Source organism: Acipenser ruthenus, chromosome 32 (genome assembly GCF_902713425.1).
Source record: "Acipenser ruthenus chromosome 32, fAciRut3.2 maternal haplotype, whole genome shotgun sequence".
Lineage (NCBI taxonomy): Eukaryota > Metazoa > Chordata > Actinopteri > Acipenseriformes > Acipenseridae > Acipenser > Acipenser ruthenus.
The window spans coordinates 14,109,574-14,135,073 of record NC_081220.1 but is presented as its reverse complement, the minus strand read 5'-3'; the positions used below and the strand labels follow the sequence as shown (position 1 = coordinate 14,135,073).

The window sequence follows — 25,500 nt, the reverse complement described above, 5'->3', positions numbered from 1 at the left end:
ATATTTTGATTTTGCAACAATACATTTTAAGAGTTGGGCTCCATTCCTGTTTTTCTCATTCTGATTCAATTTCCGATTCCTTCAAAGGAATGGGAATTGCTATTTTAGAGACGTCATAATCGTCGCGATCATTCAACTGCTTCTTTCACTCGCAGCCAGTTTAATTGACTCACAAACAGCGGCTTCAGTTGACGTCACGCTCAGCCGCTGTTGAGAGAAGCTCATTTTAACAGAACGCGGCTCCATTGCAATTCTGATCAGCGATGTCTTGGGATTGATTAAAAGGGAACAGGATATTGGAATTGGGAACTGGAAAACGGGAGTTGACTCAATCCTGTTCTGAATCTGAATTGATAACCCAGACCCTAACCCTAACCCTAACCCCAACCCTAACCCCAACCCTAACCCCAACCCCAACCCCAACCCCAACCCCAACCCCCCTCTCTCTCTCTCTCTGCTTACCCGGGATACAGATGATCCGGGGCTCCTCCCACTTCCCGTCGGACTGGCACTTGATGACGGGGTTCTGCCTCTGCTGGAATCCTTCCTGGCACTGGTACCGGACCACCGAGTTCATCTCGTACTGAGACCGGAGCCTCCCGTACATCCGGGCGTTCTCTACGACGGGCGGCTGTCTACAGAAAGCTGGAGAGCAGAACACACAGGCAACAACCCCGTCAGCAAAGCCGAGGGAGCACCAAGCCACATGTGGATTGAAGGCTGGTTCCAGGAGACCCCCGGGAGACCTAGTTTGAGGTTTGCTGTATCAAACCCCCCCCCAAGTCTCCCTGCCTGGTGTTTTGTTAAATCAACAGATTGTATTCTAGTAGTGTTATTATTATACATAGCATCCTAGTTCATATTGTATTCTAGTAGTGTTATTATTATACATAGCATCCTAGTTCATATTGTATTCTAGCAGTGTTATTATTATACATAGCATCCTAGTTCATATTGTATTCTAGTAGTGTTATTATTATACATAGCATCCTAGTTCAGATTGGATTCTAGTAGTGTTATTATTATACATAGCATCCTAGTTCATATTGGATTCTAGCAGTGTTATTATTATACACAGCATCCTAGTTCATATTGTATTCTAGTAGTGTTATTATTATACACAGCATCCTAGTTCATATTGTATTCTAGTAGTGTTATTATTATACATAGCATCCTAGTTCATATTGTATTCTAGTAGTGTTATTATTATACATAGCATCCTAGTTCATATTGTATTCTAGTAGTGTTATTATTATACATAGCATCCTAGTTCATATTGTATTCTAGTAGTGTTATTATTATACACAGCATCCTCGTTCATATTGTATCCTTTAAGAAGCGTCTGAGCGGGCAGCCACTCACAGATCCCTTTCTTGCAGGTGTAGGAGAGATGGTAGTTGCACGGAACGTCACTCCAGCGCCCTCCGTCGTGCCACACCATCACCACGCAGTCCTCTCCAGACAGGAAGTAGCTGTCAGGCTGCCCGTGGTACCAGTTTTCATAGAGCTGGCGAGAGGTGAGGTGGTGGAGAAGAGACGTTTTTTAATGATCCAAATAAAGATTGCACTTTATATAAGCAAGCACCAGCACCCTCTAGTGTTCAGCTAGTGTATTGCCAGCTTGCGTTGCAACCCTGCGCTGCCCTGTAACACCTGTGTGAGTCGCCTGGGATAAAGGCGTCTGACAAATAATAATAATAATAATAATAATAATAATAATAATATCAGAAGCTGACTAATTATCCAGACTACATGACAGGGCAGGGCTCTGGAGGCAGTGACAGGGAGTCCTCGTGTGTTCGAAAGGGTTTTAAAGGGAAAGCGTTTTTAGTCATAGTGCTTTGGCTGCTCACCAGGGGGTTGCCGTCTGACCAGCGGAAATCCCCTTCGATGGTCTTGTCGTTCAGTCCAGTCCACTGGTACTCCTTGTACTTATCTGAAAACAACACAGACAGCGGTGAGGAGAGAGGGAGAGGGAGAGAGAGAGAGAGAGAGAGAGAGAGGGGAGAGAGTGAGGGGGGGAGGAGGGAGAGAGAGAGAGAGAGAGGGAGAGAGAGAGAGAGGAGGGGGGAATTTAAGAGAGGGAGGGGGGAGAGAGAGGGAGAGAGAGAGACGAGAGAGAGGAGGGAGAGAGAGTGAGAGACGAGAGGAGGGAGAAGGAAAGAGAGAGAGAGAGGAGGGGGAGAGAGATAGAGAATGAATGAAAAAAGGAAAAAAATAAACAAAGGAGAAAGAATAAATAAGAATGAATGAAAGGAAAAAAGAATGTGGAAGGCAGTGTGTCTGAGTAGCTCAGTGGTTAGTGCGCTGGGCTGCAGTGTGGAAGGCAGTGTGTCTGAGTAGCTCAGTGGTTAGTGCGCTGGGCTGCAGTGTGGAAGGCAGTGTGTCTGAGTAGCTCAGTGGTTAGTGCGCCGGGCTGCAGTGTGGAAGGCAGTGTGTCTGAGTAGCTCAGTGGTTAGAGCGCCGGGCTGCAGTGTGGAAGGCAGTGGGTTTGAGTCTCCGTACTGTTAATGTAGTCCTGCTCTTCGGGGGTCATCACGCTGGCCAGGTGCCCCCCACCCATCCTGCAGTGCTGCTCCGCCACCTCCCAGCCCTGCCGTTTACTGAAGTGCCTGTAGCAGAACCCCTGGAACTTCTCCCAGCCGGCCTCGCAGTGCTCCAGATCTGATGGGAGAGAGAGAGACGCAGCGCTGAGCAAGGCTCCGGGACACAGCTCCTGAGAAACTCCTCTCCCTGTCCCAGCCTCCCGACCCCTTCCGAGCAACCTCCTCCACTCCCTTCTCATCCCTGACTGCTCTCGAACCCCCAGCACCTTCCCTGACTCAAAGCTTCTCTCCCTCCCCCACCCCTATCACCTCCCCAGCCCCCTCTCATCCCCCCTAGCCCTTCCCCTGGTCCCCTTGTCCCTTCCTAACCCCTACCCCCTCTCATCCCCAGCCTCCCCTCTACCACCTAGCCAGGGGTGCAAATTTGGTGCTGTTGTGTTAGATTCTAGTGCTAGGGTACCTCATATAGCACCAGCAGCATTTAATTCTGGTGCCAGTAGGTAGACATGTTTATTTAAAACAAATATATATATACAAATATATATTTTTTTTTATTCCTTAGCAACCATAGATGATGATAGTTTCTCATTGGGTCTGGACCATTATTATTATTATTATTATTATTATTATTATTATTATTATTATTATTATTATTAATAATGAGTCATTTAGCAGACTCTTTTATCCAAAGCAACTTACAGAGACTTGGGGGTGAACTATGAATCATCAACAACTGCTGCTGCTACTGCAGAGTCACTTCCAATAGGAGCTCGTTTGTTTTACGTCTCATCCGAAGGACGGAGCACAAGGAGGTGAAGCGACTTGCTCAGGGTCACACACACACACACACACACACACAAACAGTGTGTCTGTGGCTGAGCCAGGATTGAACCTTCCCTTTCTCTAACCCCTGGATCACATGACCCACCCCCACGCTCATCCACATACACAGGAGAGATGCTGCATGTGTCGTGTGGGGAAGTTGTGTGAGGGTGTTAATTAGAGGTAGGGTTTGATAATTTAGCACCAGTAGGCTCTCCAGTGCACCCATTTGCACCCCTGGTCCCTTTGTCCCTGCCTCTCCTCAGGTGAGTCTCACCTGTCCCGCACTGCTCTCCTCCATAACTGGGAAGACACAGACACTTGGTGTGGGCTCCCTCCTCCACGCAGGTACCCCCATTTTGACAGGGGTTGTCCAGGCAGGCGTCTGTAACACAGCAACAAGGCAGACACTGGACACTGAGCCCCCAGCAGCACTGGGACACGCTTCATTTAAAGGGGGCTACTAGCTTACAAACATACTAACAAATACCAGTTTGCTCCTCCCCTCCTGCTCTGCGCTGGACTAGCCTGACCTCAGCACCACATTACTGGATCCTCAGCTGATGTGCTATCCTTGCACTATTGCACTGCTAAAATGTCACTGTAGATATAACTTGCTGTGATCCGAACTGGCTGCATCCTAGTTTTCTAGTCATATTATTATTATTTGCACTTACTGTAATCTACACTGTATTTAAATATGAAGCTTGCATTGTAACCCTGTGCTGCCCTGTAACACCTGTGTGAGTCGCCTGGGATAAAGGAGTCTGCCAAATAAATAAATAATAATAATAATAATAATAATAATAATAATAATAATAATAACATGGTTTCCATGCGCCACTCAACCCGGGTTCAAAACCCTGCTGCCCGTGACCCTGTGTTTCCATGTTAATTTAGCCAAACCTGTATGGTGTTGTACTGCGAATGACCACACGAGGGTGCTGCTGCTTCACTAAGAAACACCCAGTCGCTGCACTAAATGAATGCATGCATTTGGATTGTCAATTTCTTTAAAAAGTTTGAAGGACAAGCAGCACCACGAATATTATTATTATTTATTTAATTTACAGAATGTTTATGAGTTGGGAATATACTAGCACCAGACTGGGACACTGGATTAAACTGATATAGCTATCAAAATTATTCCGCACATCTTACCTGCCTTGTGCATCAATTTGTTACGCGGGTCTGAAATTAGAAGCATGTAGAAAAGGTCGTTCGGCCCATCAAGGCTGTTCCCTTGTTAGCACCATACTCCCCTACTGGGGGGAACTCATTTTAAAGCACAGAATCTAGTCTCTTTGTTTAAATGCCCCCAGTGTTTCAGATCCTACCACTTCACCGCCTGCTAGGGGCTATTCCATGCATTTCTAACTCTCTCTGTGTAAAAAAAAGTGCTTCCTAGCTTCTGTTCTAATCTCTGCTCAGCTTCCATGCACGCCCCCTCGTTCTTCTCTCTGTGCTAAATTTGAAGTCGTGTCTTGGACTTTATCGACCGTTTCTGATTTTAAAGACTTCAATCTCTCTTTCCCTTCTTTTCTAAGCTGAAGGAGATTGAATCCTTTGCCACCTCGTCGGGTTTGTCGTTATATATTCCAAACTCAATCTGTTTTTGGTGTTGCTACACTGGCGTCTGTGTTTTTTCTTCACATGGTGCAAAAGGTTTCAACCTGTTCAATTTGGAACTGCATACCTCTAAATCGCTGACGTTTGTCTGTTGGCTGCTAGTCTCTTTTGATTTTTTTTATGAGGGACTGTGAGGGAGGCAGTGTGGTGGGGGACTCCCTATGTCAAGGGACTGAGAAATCGAACATTTAATGTCAAATGATCGAGGATTTCATTCTTTATAAAGCCGAGTTGAACACAAAGCCACTTTTTCAGGAGCTTGAAAGCTGGTTCCAGGAGACCCCCGGGAGACCTAGTTTGAGGTTTGCTGTATCAAGTCCCCAAGTCTCCCTGCCTGGTGTGCCGCGCAGTGACCTGAAACCTACAGTCTCCTGAAACCAAGCTCCAAGCCTCAGAGCGGTGGCTTCGTGTTCCCTTCAGCTTTTACTCTGAAAGGTTAGAGGCAAGAGGAGGCTGGGAAACTGGCACCATTGTGGCTCCTCAATGGAGGAAGCATTGAGTATTAACCTATAGAGCAGCCAGAGCAAACATGGCCGACACTGGGTGCAGTTTCCAAACCTTCTCAGTTGGGGTGTGGCAGTATTCTGGGAGACTTTTAAAAGGGAAGGGTCACTCGTGTCACAATATACACAGAGACACACAGACTCACAGACAAACAGACTCACAGACACAGACACACAGACACACAGACACACAGACACAGAGACACAGACAAACAGACTCACAGACACAGAGACACACAGGTAAGAAATAAAGGCAGAAACAGCAGAGAGAAGAAAGTTTTCCTTCTATAAAACACTTTTTTTAATTCATATTTTCACTGAAAAAAAAAACATTTGTTCGAAAACTTCACAGAAGTCAAGAAGTTAGAGAGTGTCATACGCGGCGGCAGGCGAGATTTGTTTGACAAACGTTAACTGCGGCTTCTCCCGTAACGTCCAAGAGAGACAGACAGTCACGGGCAGAGAGGCGGACAGACAGACAGACAGACAGGGAGTAAAAGCCAGTGAGAGAGTTTTAGTGCATTCCCAAGTCAAACAAAATGGTCAGGAGGGTGGTTAGAACTGTTAGGGGCGCGTAGAGGAAGGCGTTACCTGAAATGTTCACGACGCGGCCCAAAACTGCCCTTTCGGTGGGCAAAGCAGCGAGGGTGGGTTTAAGGGTAAGGGCCTCCTCAGTGGCCTCCTCATATACATCCAGGGTTGGCATCAGGGTGCTGGTGGGCAACGGCAGGGCGGTAGTGGTACTTTCGTAAAGGTCCTCCGTGCTTTCCCAAGTTGTCGGGCTTGGCGTATCGGTGGTCTCTTGGGTGGGATAACTAGGGGTGGTGATGGCTGTCTGGCCCCCGAAAGCTGTGGTCGTCTCGGGAACGGGAGCGGCTGACGTCGGCGCAAACGAGTCCGTCTCCACCGGAACGGCGGAGTGCTCCCCGCTGTACTCCGAATCCGTCGTTCGGGAATCTTCCGGGACTACGGTGGAGGGCTGGAACGTGGAGGGCTGGAACGTGGATGGCGTTCCCGTGTTATCCAGGAGAAGGGTGACCCCTGGGGTTTCCGTCTGGGAGACCACTGGGTGGGCGCCGCTCCCCGATTCCTGCCAAGGCAACCCTGACGTTTCTCCAGCGGCTTCTTGCGAGCTAGAGGCGGTGCTTTGAAAGAAACCCGTGACGGCTGTGCTGTAGGTCCCGACTGTGAACACAGAGGCGGTGGTGGCGGGGGGCAGACTCGCTGAGACGTCGGTCTCTTCTCTCTCTTGGGGAAAGCCGCTTGTTTCCGGGCTGAAGGGAATTTCGGTTACCCCAGAACCCTCGCCGGAAACCTGATGCCCTTCAACCGAGAGCCCTGCAGTTGGCGCCCCAGAGGGGACACCTGAAGGCTCCTCCAGATCGATCAGACTTGTAGCTAGCTCCACCTCTGCCGTTCCAGAAAGCTCCACGCTGCCTTCCGGGTAGTAAGAGGCAGGACTGGTGCTGTGCTCCAGAGGGGCTACGGTGGGGGCTTCCGGTGCACTCCCATCCCAGGTTTCCACCTTCTCCTCGTCAATGGATCCTTCCGGTTCCTGAGGATGCGGGAATTCCCCGGATGGGAACTGGGTTCCGGATGGTAGTCCCAAATCCGGGATGTGGGTCTCCAAGTCGCTAGGGGAGCTGGCTTCGGCTTCCGTCGGCCAGGCTGGAGCCGCTGTGACCTCCAGGGAAGGGGCCAGCGAGGTGATCAGAGTGACAGGGAAGCCGCTGAGAAGATCTCCCTCGCTGGCTCCAGACGGAGTGACTTCTGGGTAGACCTCCTCCGTGGGCCAGGCTGTGCTGGTCTCCACTGCGGACGAGGTCTCCTCTGCCGGCTCCAGGCCGACGATGGGAGCGGATCCCTGTTCCACAGACTCTAACCCGCCCTCCTGATCCGCGGATCCCATAGGCATCTCGACGGAGGTCCCGCCAGCTTCCTGCTCCACCAGCGCTATCCGCTCATCTCCTGAAACCAGGTCTCTTCCTTCAGGGATCGGAAAATCTGGCCAGGCGTAGCCGGACTGATCCGGGGCGGAACCAGCGCCTATTAGGGGGGAAAAAACAAGTCTTAGAACAGTTGGAGAGTTGACATGAGATCCACAGCATTGGAAGCCAGGACTAAGAATGTGGAAGGCAAGCATTTGTCTGCACGGCTTTCTGTATAGTGTAGAATTCTGACTGAGTGTTACGGGTGATTTGCAGCACGTGGAATGTCTTGTTGTGTTCTCAAGCCTGACATACGGATGGACAGCTGCAGCCCCCTCCAAATATACCCGCAATCTGACACTCTCAGTAACTTACGCTGAACACGGTTAATATCAAGTTTCACCACCATTTAAACGAGCAGTTTTAGGGCCATGTGCAAAAGTGTGACATACAGATAATCCCAATACCTCATACACTGAATAATGTTAATACCAGGTTTTATCAAAATTAGATGAGTTGGCTTTTCCAGATAAATGGGAAGATGTAAAGTGAGACAGCCTCTGTAATATAGATAGATAGATAGATGGAGAGATAGATAGATAGATAGATAGATAGATAGATAGATAGATAGATAGATAGATAGATATAAACTTACCATGCTGGGAACTGGGAATCTGATCCACTGGTCCAACAGAACCAGTCCCATCCACGGGTTCTTCTCCAGGTTGACCAGAGGCTACGTGTCCCAGGTCCCCAGATTCAGGCTCTCCAGCTGAAGCCACAACCTCCTGGGTTTGGATTCCAGTCGAGTCCCAGTTTTCGGGGGCCGCGGTGGGCCCGGGGTATTGAGGAACGGCTCCAGATTCTCCAGATTCTTCCCGTGGCTGAGACGAGACGCCGTCGTCCAAATCCGTGGCAGTTTGAGGGAACTGGGGAGCTGCACTCGATTCTTCAGGCGGAAGAGTTACAGAAGGTCCTTCGGCGAGGTGGGATTCTGGTTCATAAAGCGTGGAACTCCTTCCAGACTCTTCATACTGGGGAGTTGGGATCCCAGAAGCTATGTCTGTTTCAGGCATGGGTTCGTAATGTTTGGGGTTTCCTCCAGATCCTATGGGCATCTCGACGGAGGTCCCACCAGCTTCCTGCTCCACCAGCACTATCTCTTCTTCTCCTGGGACTTCTGAAGCGATGGTTCCTGAAACTTCATACTGGGAAATCGGAACTCCTGAAGCGATGGTCCCTGAAACTTCATACTGTGAAATCGGAACTCCTGAAGCTATGGTCCCTGAAACTTCATACTGGGAAATCGGAACTCCTGAAGCTGTGGTTCCTGAAACTTCATACTGGGAAATCGGAACTCCTGAAGCGATGGTCCCTGAAACTTCATAATGTGAAATCGGAACTCCTGAAGCTATGGTCCCTGAAACTTCATACTGGGAAATCGGAACTCCTGAAGCTATGGTCCCTGAAACTTCATACTGTGACGTTGGTACCCCAGAAGCTACGTCTGTTCCAGGCATGGGCTCGTAATGTTTGGGGTTTCCTCCAGATCCTATGGGCATCTCGACGGAGGTCCCGCCAGCTTCCTGCTCCACCAGCGATATCTCTTCTCCTTGAACTCCTGAAGCGATGGTCCCTGAAACTTCATACTGTGATGTTGTTACCCCAGAAGCTACGTCTGTTTCAGGCATGGGTTCGTAGTGTTTGGGGTTTCCTCCAGATCCTATGGGTATCTCAACAGAGGTCCCGCCAGCTTCCTTTTCCACCAGCGCTATCTCTTCTTCTCCTGAAACTCCTGAAACTTCATACTGTGATGTTGTTACCCCAGAAGCTACGTCTGTTTCAGGCATGGGTTCGTAGTGTTTGGGGTTTCCTCCAGATCCTATGGGTATCTCGACAGAGGTCCCGCCAGCTTCCTTTTCCACCAGCGCTATCTCTTCTTCTCCTGGAACTCCTGAAGCGATGGTCCCTGAAACTTCATACTGTGACGTTGTTACCCCAGAAGCTACGTCTGTTTCAGGCATGGGTTTGTAGTGTTTGGGGTTTCCTCCAGATCCTATGGGTATCTCGACAGAGGTCCCGCCAGCTTCCTTTTCCACCAGCGCTATCTCTTCTTCTCCTGAAACTCCTGAAACTTCATACTGTGATGTTGTTACCCCAGAAGCTACGTCTGTTTCAGGCATGGGTTCGTAGTGTTTGGGGTTTCCTCCAGATCCTATGGGTATCTCGACAGAGGTCCCGCCAGCTTCCTTTTCCACCAGCGCTATCTCTTCTTCTCCTGGAACTCCTGAAGCGATGGTCCCTGAAACTTCATACTGTGACGTTGGTACCCCAGACGCTACATTTGTTTCAGGCATGGGCTCATAATGTTTGGGGTTCCCACCTGAAACTTCATACTGTGAAATCTGAACTCCAGAAGTGATGTTCCCTGAAACTTCATACTGTGACGTTGGTACCCCAGACGCTACATTTGTTTCAGGCATGGGCTCGTAATGTTTGGGGTTCCCACCTGACACTTCATACTGTGAAATCTGAACTTCTGAAGCTACGTCTGTCGTTGGAGTCGGCTGGAAGGACACAGAACCTTCAGGGACGGGATTGGTCGAGGCTGTTGGGTAAGGGAGCTCCTCCGAGCTGTCCTCGAACCCTTGCAAGGCGTCCATGTGGTCGTAGGGGTCTGAGTAGCTCAGTGGCCCCTGGCCCTCGTGGCCCTCGATGCTGTCTCCGGTAATTGGGAAGGAGTCCAGCGCCCCCTTAGCTTCACTCTCTTTCTCCTCCTGTTCCCTGGCCAGCTGTATCTCCTGCAGGGTGTCCGTCAGGGTCGTGATGGCTTTGATATCCTCAGGCTCGGTGGATTGGTATCCCACGGGGGACTCTGTGTGGGACGTCCCGTCACCTGCAAACGAGTCAGAGAGTGAGCGATTCAGAGATTCAAAAGAGGAAGGAACCAAAATAACAGAAATGCAGTTCATTTTACTCGTCGTTTTTCTTATTTGTTTTACTCACAATTCATCGTTAATTATCAGCTAACAAACATATGGTTAGCTTGTATAAACTGAGTTACATTCAAGATTCCAACTCCAAGACAATCATATCTGGGAAAATAAGGCATTTTTAAAGAAACATATTAACTTACAATTAACAAAAAAGTAAATAAACCTTTAGAAAAGTGACCAGTAAAATAAAAGCCTCACCAATCCAATTTTTAAACCATGCTCTAAAATGTACTACAAAGTATTGAGAACCATCAAGCATGCAAATATACACTAACTAGCCATTAACAAACAACGAAACACACTGCTGAACTTTCTTATAATAACCTGTCTATTAACAGAGACAGCCTGGTTGCCCAATACTACCACTGGAGGGTATTACTATTATTCATTACTAATTAGTCATTCAGCAGACGCTTTTCTCCAAAGTGACTTACAGAGACTAGGTGGGTGAACTATGCATCATCAACAACTGCTGCTGCTGCTGCTGCTGCAGAGTCACTTCCAATAGGAGCTCGCTTGTTTCACGTCTCATCCGAAGGACGGAGCACAAGGAGGTTCAGTGACTTGCTCAGGGTCACACACACGCACACACACAGGGAGTCGGTGGCTGAGCTGGGATTTGAACCTCCTGGTTTCAAGACCCCTTTTCTTTAACCGCTGGACCATCATGCCTATATAAAGTGTATAATCAGCCCACACCCCCTTGTCCTCTGACCTCTGAAGCAGTAGGCGTCGTGGCGGGATTTGGGGTCCGGGAATCCTGTCTGGTTGCGGTACAGGTACACGGTCTTGACCCCGGGCTGGCTGCCCCCGCAGCGATCCCGTGGCGTGGTGATGGGGTACCGCACGCTGCCGTCCGCCAGCCAGCCCGGGCTGCAGTTATCCAGACCCTCGTTCCAGGCCGCGTACAGTTGACCGGTACTGGCCAGCTCCGCCCCCTGCTGCCCGCAGTACCCCTTTGCTTCCTCCAGGGTGAGCCGTTCTGGGGAGGAGGCGTGGAAGACCTCGCCTGGGAAGGGCAAGGGAAACGTTAACGTGTAAAACCAGTCTGCTGAGGTACGGCTCTGGGCAAAGGTTTTGCATCACCCCATAGAATGAATCGCTTCATGAAGTCGAATGAAAACCTGCATAATGCGACGTTAGCATATTGAATTACACACCGCCGCTTTGTAGTTTTTCCACAGACTTAACGGAAAATGACAACAGTTGAAAAATTTCAAAATTTAACATGAAATACTACTTGTACTGCTATTATTGCTCCTGTCTGGTAGACTTTTTTTTTAAAGCCATATCATTTTGCAGTTTCTTTGATCACATGATGTGATCAAAAAAAGAAACAAGGACCAGGGGTCACAAATGGAGATTAGATAAAGGGGCATTCAGAACAGAAAATAGGAGGCACTTTTTTACACAGAGAATTGTGAGGGTCTGGAACCAACTCCCCAGTAATGTTGTTGATGCTGACACCCTGGGATCCTTCAAGAAGCTGCTTGATGAGATTCTGGGATCAATAAGCTACTAACAACCAAACGAGCAAGATGGGCCGAATGGGGCCTCCTCTCGTTTGTAAACTTTCTTATGTTCTTATGTTCTTATGTTAGATAAAAGATCTAAATAATGTTCAAATAAATATATATTTTTTAATTATGTGTCAATCCTAAAATTCTATGTGATGCAAAACTTTTGACCCTAACTGTAGAGTTGTTAAGTCAACAAATAACTTGTCCTTAGGCCTTGAATGACAGAAGTGATAACTCATGTGCATGGGAAAGGAGAGCTCTGGTAAACGAATAACCACGGTGACCTTGTGAAAGAGTAGTTAGCGGTTGGTTGCACCTGAGTGGAGTTCCAGCTGAATAACTCATTTCTATCAGTAAGATAACAGAAACAAACTGTAGTCGCGTAGCCTCTGAGCTGCTAGAGTAGAAATAGCAGGCATAGAGGCGACACAGACAGAGAAGCTCCCAGTACCTCCAGATCATCTGGACCATCGCTGTCTCATCTGAGGCCGTCTCTCCTGGGGTTCAGGACATCTCATCAGACGCCTCTGTCTGTTAATACCAGCGGCACACGTTGTATCTAGACAATAATGTTCCATGCAGAATGCAATGTAGGGTGTTTGGTAGGCACTGAGGGTGTGCAGAGATGCATATAATGTACATACAGACATTATTTACCATTTAAATTCTCTACATAGCAATACACGTCAAACAGTTCCTCCGGTTCCTGCAGCCCATAATTTCGCACACCAGGAAATCCGTCCATGTCTCCATAGCAACCCTTTCGCGGCATCTGGATTGGGTATCTGAAAAGATATTACAAAATGAACCTGCTATTCATAAACCTTTGTCCTTCATCACCACCTGTTATTATTATTATTATTATTTTTAATATTATTATTATTATTATTATTATTATTATTATTATTATTATTATTATTATTAGAGACTCGTTTCTCTCGCCCCCTCCTACCTGACGGTCCGGTCGGACAGCCAGCCTGCGTCACACTGCTCAAACCCGCTGTGATAGGCAGCCAGGAGCTGCTCTGGAGTGGCGATGCGTGCCCCGATCACAGCACAGGCATGCTGGGCAGCAACGAACGAGAAGACATAGCGACTGGAGGCGTCACGATAGTGGAACACCACGCCTGGGAGAGGGGAGAGGGGAGAGGGGAGAGGGGAGGGGGGACGGGGGAGGGGGGGGGGGGGAGAGGGGAGGAGGGGAGGGGAGAGGGGAGAGGGGAGGGGGGAGAGGCGAGAGGGGAGGGGAGGAGGGGAGGGGGGAGGAGAGGAGGGTAGAGGGGAGAGGAGGGGAGAGGGGGGAGGGCAGGAGAGGGGGAGAGGAGGAGGGGGAGAGGGGAGAGGAGAGGTGAGTAGAGGGGATTAGTACACTGATGAAGGCACTAGAGCCCCAACGCTGGTCTGCTTGACTAACCTTTGACCTTCACCTCGGCCTGGTCGTGTGCATCCTCCAGTCCCTGCTGGACCTGGCAGCGGTACACCCCCGAGTCGTTGGTCCGCAAGGCGTCCAGACGCAGCGTGAGGTCTGTGGGTGAGGAGGGGTAGTGCGGCAAGGAGGCTCGCTCCCTGTACTCCTCGCTGACCTTTACCCTCTGACCCCTGGCCACCAGTATCTCCAGCTCGCGGCCCTCTGTGATGACCGTCCACTTGACCCGCGGGGTGGTCAGCACAGCCCGACGGCCGGACGCCGGTGTGGGGTCAGAGAGGAGGAAGTGACACGGGAGGGTCAGGGAGCCGCCCAGAGTGGGCGTCGCCGCCAGGGGGTCAGCGGACATCGTGACCCAGAGTGTCCGGTCATCATCTGTAGAAGAGAGAGATAAGGAATTATTATTATGAAATAGGCATTCAGCAGACACTTTTATCCAAAGCGACTTACAGAGAATAGGGTGGTGAACTCTGCATCATCAACAACTGCTGCTGCTGCTGCAGAGTCACTTCCAATAGGAGCTTGTTTGTTTTACGTCTCATCCGAAGGACGGAGCACAAGGAGGTTCAGTGACTTGCTCAGGGTCACACACATACACACACACACACACACACACACACACAGTGAGTCAGTGGCTGAGCAGGGATTTGAACCTCCTGGTAGATAGCCCCTGTCTTTAACCACTGGACCACAGCAGCGCTTGTGAAATTAAATGATGCAGCCAGTTAGGATCACAGCAAGTTATATCTACAGTGACATGTTAGCAGTGCAATAGTGCAAGGATAGCGCATCAGCTGAGGATCCAGTAACGTGGTGCTGAGGTCAGGCGAGTCCAGCGCAGAGCAGGAGGGGCGGATCCAGAGATCTACAAGCACAGTCTGAACAGGGGGGTCTTGAGGAGGCAGTGGAAAGGCAGTGAGAGACACAGCAGTCCTGAATCTCTGTGGGATACCATTTTTGGGGGGGGGCTGATGAGTTTACCTTCTCCTTGTCCCGAGTTGTAGATGGATCCCAGGACGAGGGGGCAGAGGGCTAACAGCAGCAGGAACATTTCTCTTCTGTGAAAAAGAAAAACGAAAAACTGAGTTAAGCGGATCACAGCCCATTGCTTTACATGGGAACACTATCTGACAGCCTCTAAATGCCAGGGTGGAGTCTATGGCACTGAATATGAATATAGGGGCGTTAACATTTCAAATGTGTAGCTCTCATTATCCCATTGCAGGAACAATACTCAACAGATTAACGTCACATTGGCTCCCATTCACAGCACAGCCTGCCCCAGAAAAAAGATTTGTTAGGTATTATAGTGATGATTTTCAAGTGTGAAGGGGCGTTTAGAAGATTAACGTCTGTCAGTGAATTTCCATGGAAAGAAAGGAAAAAATAGAGAAATGAAAAGGAAAAGGAGTGATTTACAAAAAAAGAAAGAAAGCAAGAGAGAGAGAGAAATAGAAAAGAAGGAAAAAAGGGAAAAAAGAACAAAAAACAAAAGGGCAAAAATAGAAAGAAAGAAAGAAAGAAAGAAAGAAAGAAAGAAAGGGAAAAAAACCCTGAAGAGAGAGAGACAGAGAGAGAGTGGGGGGGGGGGGGTGTGATTGATTCCCCCGTGGATGCAGCGTTCGTTTGGCTCAGGCCCCTGCGGAGCTGCATTGAGTCACACAGAGAGCTGGATCGGGGTCTGTGCGAGCTCTCATTCCGTGAACGGAATTGTGATCGAGACTCTCTCAGTCCCCCCCGGGAGACCCCCAGCCTGCCCTTTCTCCCACCGACGAGTTAACAACCCCCCCCCCACCCCCCCACCCCCCACTTTGCAGCCGTTTCTCACTGCTCAACAAAGTACTGTGACACTGCGAATTTACACCCTCATCCCCCCCCATCTCTCTCTCTCTCTCTCTCTCTCTCTCTCTCTCTCTCTCTGTGGTTCCTGTCCCTGGTAATCTGTCACTCAATTTGTAATGCACACTTTATTAGGACCTTAGTGGTCTGGCATTAAAGAAAGGGGCCTTTTATCCCAGGAGGTTCAAATCCCAGCTCAGCCACTGACTCCCTGTGTGTGTGTGTGTGTGTGTGTGTGTGTGTGTGTGTGTGTGTGTGTGTGTGTGTGTGTGTGTGCGTGTCTCTGTGAGTGTGTGTGTGTGTGTGTGTGTGACCCTGAGCAAGTCACTGAACCTCCTTGTGCTCCGTCCTTCGGATGAGACGTAAAACAAACGAGGTCCTATTGGAAGTGACTCTGCAGCAGCAGCAGACTCACTGTGTGTGTGTGTGTGTGCGTGCGTGTGTGTGTGTGACCCTGAGCAAGTCACTTCACCTCCTTGTGCTCCGTCCTTCAGATGAGACGTAAAACAAACAAGCTCCTATTGGAAGTGACTCTGCAGCAGCAGCAGCAGCAGTTGTTGATGATGCAGAGTTCACCCCCCTAGTCTCTGTAAGTCGTAAGTCGCTTTGGATAAAAGCATCTGCTGAATGACTAATTAAAAATATTAATAATAATTGCCCGATCACAGACGCGACGCAACGTGGCATAGACTCCCTGAGAGACAGAGAGAGAGAGAGAGAGAGAGAGAGAGAGGGGGGGGGGGGGAGAGGTGTAGATGGTTTGAAAGGTCACAGATTTGAAAGATCCCACTGTCATGTGATTTGCATGGAATGAGGCCTTGCTGTTCAGCACCCAGCAGCCAGCAGGACTCTCCAGGGAAACTCAAAGCAGCTCAAAGCCAGGTAAACGCAGGGTTAGAAACCAATTATATATAAAAAAAAAAAACCTCTAATATTGAAGCAACAGAAGCCAGAACCGCTTAGAATAATCGCAGGCACATTAAACTGGCACGGGGAAATACAAAAAAAAAAAAAAGAAATTCAAACGACTTCTGTATTCAAAAAAACTTCAAGCAAACTTCCACGACTACAAAACTTCAATTTCTTCAAAACCAGACTGAACTTGAACATTTTGACAAGACCCCTATTTCCATCAAAGAAAATAATCTGGCCGGTCAGCACTCCCCCCTCCCCCCTCCCCCCTCCCTCAGCCAATCACAAGGCAGCATTTATCTCCGGGGTGATTCAATTCCTCGGAGTGACGTTCCCTTTTCCCTATTCTCTTTCCCGGGATGGCACGATTCCCAGCCACAATTCCACAAGTGTCAAGGAACGAAATCAAACAGAATTACACATGAATGAAAAGGGGACTGAAACCGCTAAAGCACAGCTGGGATTTCAACAGGCTAGACTTGACTGATCAGGCGAGAGTTTTACTCCCAAGCACAGCTGCCAAGCTTTTTCTATGGCTTTCCTGTAGGAGCTGAAAAGAGCCTTCGTTCTTTCTTGAGCTAACACGCTGTTGCTATGAGACTGTCTGTCTGTCCGTCTGTCCGGGTTACTGTACATAATGTGCCCAAGACTCCACTTGACGTAATCCTGAACCGAGCTGAGGGTCACTTCCTGTTTTTTAATTCCTGTTCACTTTTAATCGATCCCGACACGTTATCGTTGTTCAAAATTGCAGTGGAGCGGCGTTCTGTTAAAATGAGCTTCTCTCAACAGCGGCTGAGCGTCACTTCAACTGAAGCCGCTGTTTGTGAGGCAATGAAACTGGCTTCGAATGAAAGAAGCTGTTGAACCATCGTGATGATTATGACGTCTCTAAAATATCGATGGCATCATTATTGCAAGAATTAAAGATCAGTATTTTCCTCCTCTAGACCATACTCCTTTCCTCCCTCCCAGTCCCTCAGCTCTAACCACTGTGCCATGCTGCTTCCCTCCCTCCCTCCCAGTCTCTCAGCTCTAACCACAAGACCACACTGCCTGTAAAAAAAAAAAAAACCACACACACAGATGGAAAAATGAAATGCTGACACTGAGGGAAAACATAAATCAGTTGTGAGTCAAAGGAGACCCTGCTACTGATGAGCCTAAACCTCTGGTAGCCTCGTCCAACAAAAACGAATGCATCAGAATCGTTTGGAGTCATCCCCACAATATTATTAACAACAGTCCTTCAGCAGTGAAAGGTTCCTGGCGTTCCTTGATTGGCAAACATTTCAGTCTCCGTGTCACAAGCCTGCCCTGGACTGGAGGGAGCACCCTTTCTCTTAGAGGGGTGAGGGAGGGAGGGACCAGTTCAGTCTCTGTGCCTCAAGCCTGCCCTGGACTGGAGGGAGCACCCTTTCTCTTAGAGGGGTGAGGGAGGGAGGGAGCAGTTCAGTCTCTGTGCCTCAAGCCTGCCCTGGACTGGAGGGAGCCCCCTTTCTCTTAGGGGGGTGAGGGAGGGAGGGAGGGAGCAGTTCAGTCTCCGTGCCTCAAGACAGTATTTATACAATTTACAGTAGGAGCATTTATAGTTGAATGGAGCAACCCACACAATCTACTGTTAAAGCTAATGATCATTTTTCCCTTGACACTGCTAGAATCGACCCCCCCACCCCCACCCCCAACCCCTCCAAATCAACTGTCCTTGTGTCCTGACAATTTTCCCCAAAACGTTCCCCAAAAAAAATCCATTATCAAATTCGACGAATAAAATCATAGAATACAGCTGTGGACCAAAATAGGAAGCCCACATCTCTTAAGTCATATTAGGTCAAAGGTCAAAGGTCAAGGTTAACTTGCGGCTGACTTAGTGAACAGAGCTGTACTGCAGGGAATGTATATACAATAAATACATATATACACACACTCGCTTACCATGGTAAATTTGGATAGTGTTTTGACATTAATACCAGTTCAAGGTCATATGCAGAAGTGCGCTGATAGTAAAGAGAGCGCATGCGTGACTCGTCCTCCGTATTCTTTTCCATTAAAACGAGACGTTAAAATTAAAATTGAACCCAAACGCGCCAAAAAAAAAAAAAAAACTTAAATTATTTCCAGTTCTCCTCATTATAAAACACAGCGGTTAAGTTTAGCTGCGGTTTCACTGCACGGCTGTCTCTTGTCAATGCGTCGTTACTCGTGGCATATAAATGCACTGCCAAAGCAGACATAAAGGATTGCCTTTCTTTAAAAAAAATATCAAGTTCGACCGAGTCTTTTGAAACAAGACGGCGTCAGCGGTTTTTTTGTGCGTGCAGTTTAAAAGTGCGTTTGTTTGAGCATTTCTCAATGAAGTCACAAAACTAAATTTACAAGCCGAGAAAACATTTCGTCGTTGTGTTATCTTGAGTTCAGGTTACTTATAAAAAATGTCACGGTTACCTTGAATTCTACAACTGAGCTGAAAACATGTTAACACACGTGACCACACACGTTTGCTTGAATACATATCTAGATGTATTTACTTATGTGTGTGTGTGGCTGTAGTATTTTATATTGAAAAAAAAAACATGAAATAATATTGTGAAATGGGTTGAAATGTATTTTTTAAAACATATATATATATATATATATATATATATATATATATATATATATATATATATATATATATATATATATATATATTGCAATGAACAGAGTTAAATTCAATGGCTGTAATGAATTCAGTTTTATAGTGGAATAAAACTAGTTACCAGCCATTTCAGACACGATTCTTGAGAGAGGGAGAGCGAGCAGTTTCGGTAATAATTAAATACTAATGATAAGCAAATCGATCTGCAGATTCAATCATCCGGGTACTAGTCTGCATGACGCAGCAAGGACAGCGGCGAAGGCGCTCGAGGCTGTAACTCGAGCTCAAAGTTTGCCAGCAGATGCTGTATATGCGGTATTAATAATAATAATAATAATAATAATAATAATAATAATAATAATAATAATAATAATCCCTTTAATAACTATTCACACACCATTATTTATAAAAAAATAAAAAATAAACTTTTTTCAACAAGCAATATATTCAATTTCATTCATTCAATCAATCGTCATGAACCAGCATTTATAGAAGCCCGTTATTATTATTATTATTATTATTATTATTATTATTATTATTATTATTATTATTATTATTATGACACTAGTTTTGTACAAATCAAACAACCCGACATATTAAAAACGATTGCACACCTGCTTCTATTCAGAAAAGGCAACGGCGTTACGTCTCTTGAAGTCTGTGTCTTTTGCAGCGCTGCTCCGGTCAGTGGTCACTAGTGAGCGAATCTGCGCTGCGGCTCCCTCGGGAACGGGAGAGTCGGTCGGTAGCTTCCGTTACTTGCACCCCGGTTGCTGCAGTGTACGTGGGATGCTGCGGCGCCGCTATGCAGAGCTGTCCGGTGCGAGGGGTAACGATCACACGCAGCAGCCACGGACGAGAAGATGACACAGAAAGAGAAGAGACGGGAAAGAGAGAGAGAGAGAGGGAGAGAGAAATTAGAAAGAAACAAATTACCCCCCCCCCCCCCCCCCCCCCCCCCCGTACAAAACGGGCTTAATTCTATTCCACCCCCCCTCCTATTAAAGAGAGAGAGAGAGAGAGAGAGAGAGAGAGAGGCTGAAGAAAAAATAAGGTTGCCAGGACATTTTTTTAGAGGACAAAACGGCCTGAGAAATACAGAGCGTGACACGGAATCGGAGGATGAGGATGATGAGGAGGAGGATGATGAAGAAGAGGATGATGATGAGGATGATGACAGGAAGGCTGTTTTTTTTAGTGCGGGTTAGTTTGATTTAAGCTGATGCAGCAACATTAGCCACTGTACGCTGATCCAGTACGAGCGAGTGAAGAACGAGCCCGTCTACAGAGAACAGGAGTCAAGAATCGATTCATTTAATGCGAAAATAACCGATATCAGGGCAGGTATCGCTGTGCTTACAAAGCGACCACGAAATGTTCCTTTCGGGACAACTGAGGAAGTCAGCCCCTCCGGTTTTAAACAAAAACGCGTCTTCACTGCCAGACATACTTTAGATGTGTAATGGATGCAGTATAGGATAGTGACCTTGGGGTTAGGGTTTCGGTGTAGAGAGAGGATTATTCATTGTTTCATTAACAATAACATGATAGCCAATCAGAGTGCAGAGTCCTGACAGGAACTTTTCGTGGTGTCTTTGCAAGCACCGCGCAAATATCTAGTCACTATATTGGACATTCACTGTATAGTGATTTTTATACCAAATAATAATAATAATAATAATAATAATAATAATAATAATAATAATAATAATAATAATAATACCCCCTGCCATATGTAGCACACACTTTTGCGCAATTCTCCCCCTCATGCGTTTCTATTATATAAAATGTGCATCTCCCCAGTGTAAGATAAGGGAGGAGGAAGGGAGGATCGGAGGTAGGGAGTCATGGAGGGAGGATGGGAGAGAGGCAGGGAGAGGTAGGGAGGCATGGAGGGATGGAGAGAGGGAGGGGGAGAGGGAGGGAGTGAGGATGGGAGGTAGGGAGTCAGTGAGGGAGTCAGCGATGGAGGGAGGGAGTTAGGAAGGAAGGGAGAGAGGTAGGGAGTCAGGAAGGGAGTCAGCAGCGAGGGAGGGAGTGAGGATGGGAGTCAGGGAGTGAGTGAGTCAGTGAGGGAGGGAGGGAGTCATGGAGGGATGCAGAGAGGGAGGGAGGGAGTCAGGGAGTTAGGGTGGTCAGCGAGGGAGGGAGGGAGTGAGTGAGTTAGTTAGGGTGGTCAGTGAGGGAGGGAGGGAGTGAGTGAGTTAGGGTGGGGTGGTCAGCGAGGGAGGGAGGGAGGGAGTGAGTCAGGGTGCGGTGGTCAGTCTCCAGGCCCTGCTTGAATACTGCATTGTGCGGCCGGGCGCGGGCTGGCAGGGCAGGCGAGCTGTCACACCCCGGAGGAATTTAACACTGAGACACCACGACCAAACAGCCTCCCAGCCTCCCAGCCATCAGCACTGAGAGAGGAGGAGAGAGGAACAAAGGGTCGAATTACATCACTTTAAAACACTTTGATGAAGCCTTACACAGGACTAGCTGCTGCGTTACAGGTAACAGGAGGCTCGGAGGTCTGGCGATTAAAGAAGAAGGGGTCTTGATAGCAGGAGGTTCAAATCCCGGCTCAGCCACTGACTCCCTGTGTGTGTGTGTGTGTGTGTGTGTGTGTGTGTGTGTGACCCTGAGCAAGTCACTGAACCTCCTTGTGCCCTTTCCTTCGGATGAGACGTAAAACAAACAAGCTCCTATTGGAAGTGACTCTACAGCAGCAGCAGCAGCAGTTGATGATGATGCAGGTTTCACCCCCCTAGTCTCTGTAAATCGCTTCCAATAGGACCTCGTTTGTTTTACGTCTCATCCGAAGGACGGAGCACAAGGAGGTGAAGTGACTTGCTCAGGGTCACACACGCACGCACACACACACACAATCCCAACACGTTATCGTTGATCAAAAAGAGCAGCACTGTGTTAAAAAAAAGCTTCTCACAACAGTGACTTTTTTTTATTCCAAGGTAACAAAAAACCTCAAGGCTGTTTTATTGCAGCTTTGTCCTCAAGAAGCCCCTCCCCTCCCCTCTTCCTCCTCCCTCCTCCCTTCCCCTCCTCTCCCCTCCTGGGGTGTTGAATTCATAGCTATCTAACCAAGTCAGCAGGAAAGAGGCCACACAGCTCCCACTGTCTGAGCGTCTGGGCAGACAGTGGGGGTGCCCTGGCCTGGGACCTCTGGGGCTGTGTTGACTGACCGGGCCGTTAGTGGACACAGCTGACATGCCACTTAACCGCCTGGCACGACTGAAGGCGCTCTGGGCTAAATGCAGAAGATGGCACCTACTTGCCACCCCTGATTCAGCAGCTCAGACGATGCCAGGTGGTTCAGGAATGGGGAATGGGCACGGACTGAATAATCCAGCTGGAGCGGTTCTGTTTGCTTCCCGAAAGCAGCTGTCTGGGAGAGACCGAGGTCCTATTGTAGGAGGCTCGCTGGTCCAGCGGTTAGAGAAAGGGGGCTTGATACCAGGAGGTTCAAATCCTGGCTCAGCCACTGACTCCCTGTGTGTGTGTGTGTGTGTGTGACCCTGAGCAAGTCACTGAACCTCCTTGTGCTCCGTCCTTCGGATGAGACGTAAAACAAACAAGCTCCTATTGGAAGTGACTCTGCAGCAGCAGCAGCAGCAGCAGTTGTTGATGAATTATAGTTCACCCCTCTGGTCTCTAAGGTAGCTCTGGATAAAATCTACTGCCACAGACTCACTGTGTGTGTGTGAGACCCTGAACCTCCTTGTGCTCCGTCCTTCAGATGAGACATAAAATTAGATACAGAGATATACATACACACACACACTGGGGTGTGCAAATGTGTCAGAACATCACCAGATGTGTCATTGATATCCTTTATATACCTACCTGCATGAAAACACCTCTGGGTGTGAGAATTTCAATCTCCGCTCAGTAATCAGGGACATAGAAACACACTCGTGTGTGAAAATGTCAGACCGCTCTGTGCTTTAATCAGGCTTCTTAAACCACTTCTAAAAAGTCTCCTGCGTTTTACCGTGTGTGGCTCTGTGCTCCTTTTCTCTTGCTGTGTTAATGATATTTCAAGATTAATGGGAATAGGGAAATTTCAGTTGATGTTGTAGGTCAGTGATTCATTGCCCTCAATTCTAAACAGAGCGTCCAAATTCAAATCCAGGCATAAGGTTTTAATAAGTGACCCTTCCAACAAGAGCCGTGGTACCCCAAAAATGCCGCCCCCCTTCCCCAAAGAAAAATACCACGGAGATTGCAAAGACCACATTAAACATGGTTATGCATTACAATTCACATGGAGTTTGTAATGCACCAAAATGATGTCATTTAATAGAGAAAATGATGAGAGGAAAAAAACTGTATTCAACCCAACTACCAGATTTGAGACTAGAGTTCTCTTGCGGTGTTTCCTAAATTAACGGGGTTGGTTTTTAAAAACGAGAGCTCTCATCGCGACGGAGCCATGCACGTCCGCTCTGGTCTCCCAAACCTCACAGCACCGTAATATCTTCTACAGATCCTGTGTTCTAATATTACAAGAGCGAGCGAGCAGAGACAGTAAAGGCTCATAACCTCACCCTTAAAAAAATTAATAAATCATGAATCAGTGTGGAGTAGTGGTTAGGGCTCTGGACTCTTGACCGGAGGGTCGTGGGTTCAATCCCAGGTGGGGGGGGGGGCACTGCTGTTGTACCCTTGAGCAAGGTACTTTACCTAGATTGCTCCAGTAAAAAACCCAACTGTATAAATGGGTAATTGTATGTAAAAATAATGTAATTGTATGTAAAAATAATGTGATATCTTGTAACAATTGTAAGTCGCCCTGGATAAGGGTGTCTGTTAAGAAATAAATAATAATAATCAGACCTCAGTAATTGATTTTTTTTTTAACACATAACTTTTCAGTAAATTTGCTGTGTGAGCCCCCCCCCCCCCCCCTTTTTTTTTCCCTCCCCAATTTAGACTGTCCGTTTACAGCAGCAACCCCCGGAACAGCTCAGGAGAACTGAAGCCAATTTTGCACTCAGGAACTCTGCAATGGAAATGATCTTTGAAACAGACTTCAAAAAGTTATGTGTAAAAAAGTTGTCAGGGTGTTAGCAACGAAAAGAAAAAATGACAGGTACGTTATTTAAACAGTTGTAGCAACGCGAGGGGGGGCGGGTAACGCTGTATTTTTTTTTTGGAACCCGGTTACTTTTTAAAAACATCTGCAAATTAACGCCAAGAACGAACCTGAATTCAGCCCGACGTGAAGGAGGACCAGCGAGGAGATGCAAACGCATTTCAAACACCGCCCGTCAGCGCTCCCTTTAATAAAAGGGATTCATATTACGAGGTGATTATTTGTGTTGAATTCTTATTTCTGCTCTCCAGAGCCGGGCTGAGCCACACTCGATATATAATTCATGTCATGGTGTTGAATTCACAGCAGAGAAATTCTGCTGACTCTCTCTCTCCCTCCCCAGGCAAGACTGAGTGCCAACATCTCCCTAACAAAGTACTGTGTGTGTGTGTGTGGGGGGGGGGGGGGGGTCCAGCAAATAGAAACTCGCTTTCCAGTTGACTGAGCAAGTTTTTTTTTCTCTCTCTCTTGTCTTCTGCATTGCTGCATTTTTTCCTCTCAAAGCAGATATTATTGACGTTGCTTGCAGTATATTATTATTATTTATTTCTTAGCAGACGCCCTTATCCAGGGCGACTTACAATTGTTACAAGATATCACATTATTTTTACATACAATTATACAGTTGGGTTTTTTTACTGGAGCAATCTAGGTAAAGTACCTCGCTCAAGGGTACAGCAGCAGTGTCCCCCCACCTGGGATTGAAACCACGACCCTCCGGTCAAGAGTCCAGAGCCCTGACCACTACTCCACTCTGCTGTCCTATATCTTTCAATGTAATATCAAGTCCAGCTATAGCCATTACTGCAAGGTCACAGAGTTGATCAAAACCCTTGAGCCTGCCAAGGTGTGGAGAAAACATCAAACAAATACTGGTGTGTTCAGGTAGCCTCCTTGTCTAATCTGATGTTGTAAATACCCACTGTCTGTGAAAACAGCACAGAGGTGTGGAAAGTAGCAGATATGGAAGCAAGTCCATATTAGAGACATTAAAACGGCCCGCGGTGTGCCCAGATTAGTATATTTATGTGAGCAAACTGAGATAGACAAGCACTGGACTTTCCATAAATATCCTGCAGAGGATTCCAAGAGATTTGGTTTGAAAGGAAAAAAGTCCAGGAACAAAACGAGCTTCTCCGAGACACCCAGATGAGGCCTGCCGAGTGGCGCATCCAGTAAAGGCTCTCCGCGGCCTATAATCTAGACGTCGCCGGTTCGAGTCCAGGCTATTCCTTTCGCCGCCCGGGGGGGGGGGGGGGGAGGGAGGGTTAGGTCGGCCAGGGTGTCCTCGGCTCACCGCGCACCAGCGACCCCTGGTGGTCTGGCCGGGCACCTGTGGGCTTGCCTGTAAGCTGCCCAGGGCTGCGTTGTCCTCCGAGGCTGTAGCTTTGGGTGGCTGCAGGTATCTGCGATGGCACCAAAACTCCCACTGCCCAGCAGTTTAAGCCGTTTTTATGTTTTACTGTTTCCATCAGACAAGGAATCGGAATTTCAGAGACGTAATAACAGCTGTGATTGATCAACTGCTTCTTTCATTGGAAGCCAGTTTAAGTGACTCACAAACAGCGACTTCAGTTGAAGCCGCGTGTCGCCGCTGTTGTGAGAAGCTCATTTTAACAGAACGCAGCTCCATTGCAATTCTGATC

At 47.8% G+C, this 25,500-nt stretch overlaps 1 protein-coding gene across 4 annotated transcripts in view; it reads right to left on the bottom strand.

Moving 5' to 3' along the window:
• Positions 1-19,653, bottom strand: part of LOC117965069 (versican core protein-like) — an 85,310-nt gene extending 65,657 nt beyond the window's left edge. For 2 of the 4 annotated variants that reach the window (XR_009309728.1, XM_059006196.1), the window contains exons 1-13: positions 19,374-19,653; positions 14,352-14,428; positions 13,359-13,745; positions 12,897-13,071; positions 12,602-12,729; positions 11,140-11,433; positions 8,084-10,324; positions 6,092-7,546; positions 3,646-3,753; positions 2,506-2,664; positions 1,854-1,936; positions 1,363-1,507; positions 463-645 (exon numbers count right to left, since the gene is read on the bottom strand). Coding sequence is in view for 3 of the 4 variants with exons in the window: in XM_059006196.1 (XP_058862179.1) it covers positions 463-645; positions 1,363-1,507; positions 1,854-1,936; positions 2,506-2,664; positions 3,646-3,753; positions 6,092-7,546; positions 8,084-10,324; positions 11,140-11,433; positions 12,602-12,729; positions 12,897-13,071; positions 13,359-13,745; positions 14,352-14,421 (5,428 nt within the window). In the remaining variant the exon portion in view is untranslated. Of the gene's footprint in view, positions 1-462; positions 646-1,362; positions 1,508-1,853; positions 1,937-2,505; positions 2,665-3,645; positions 3,754-6,091; positions 7,547-8,083; positions 10,325-11,139; positions 11,434-12,601; positions 12,730-12,896; positions 13,072-13,358; positions 13,746-14,351; positions 14,429-18,056; positions 18,513-19,373 lie in introns of those variants that run through there. The other 2 variants (XM_059006197.1, XM_059006198.1) reach the window with 2 other exon arrangements.
• Between the last annotated feature and the right edge of the window lie 5,847 nt (positions 19,654-25,500).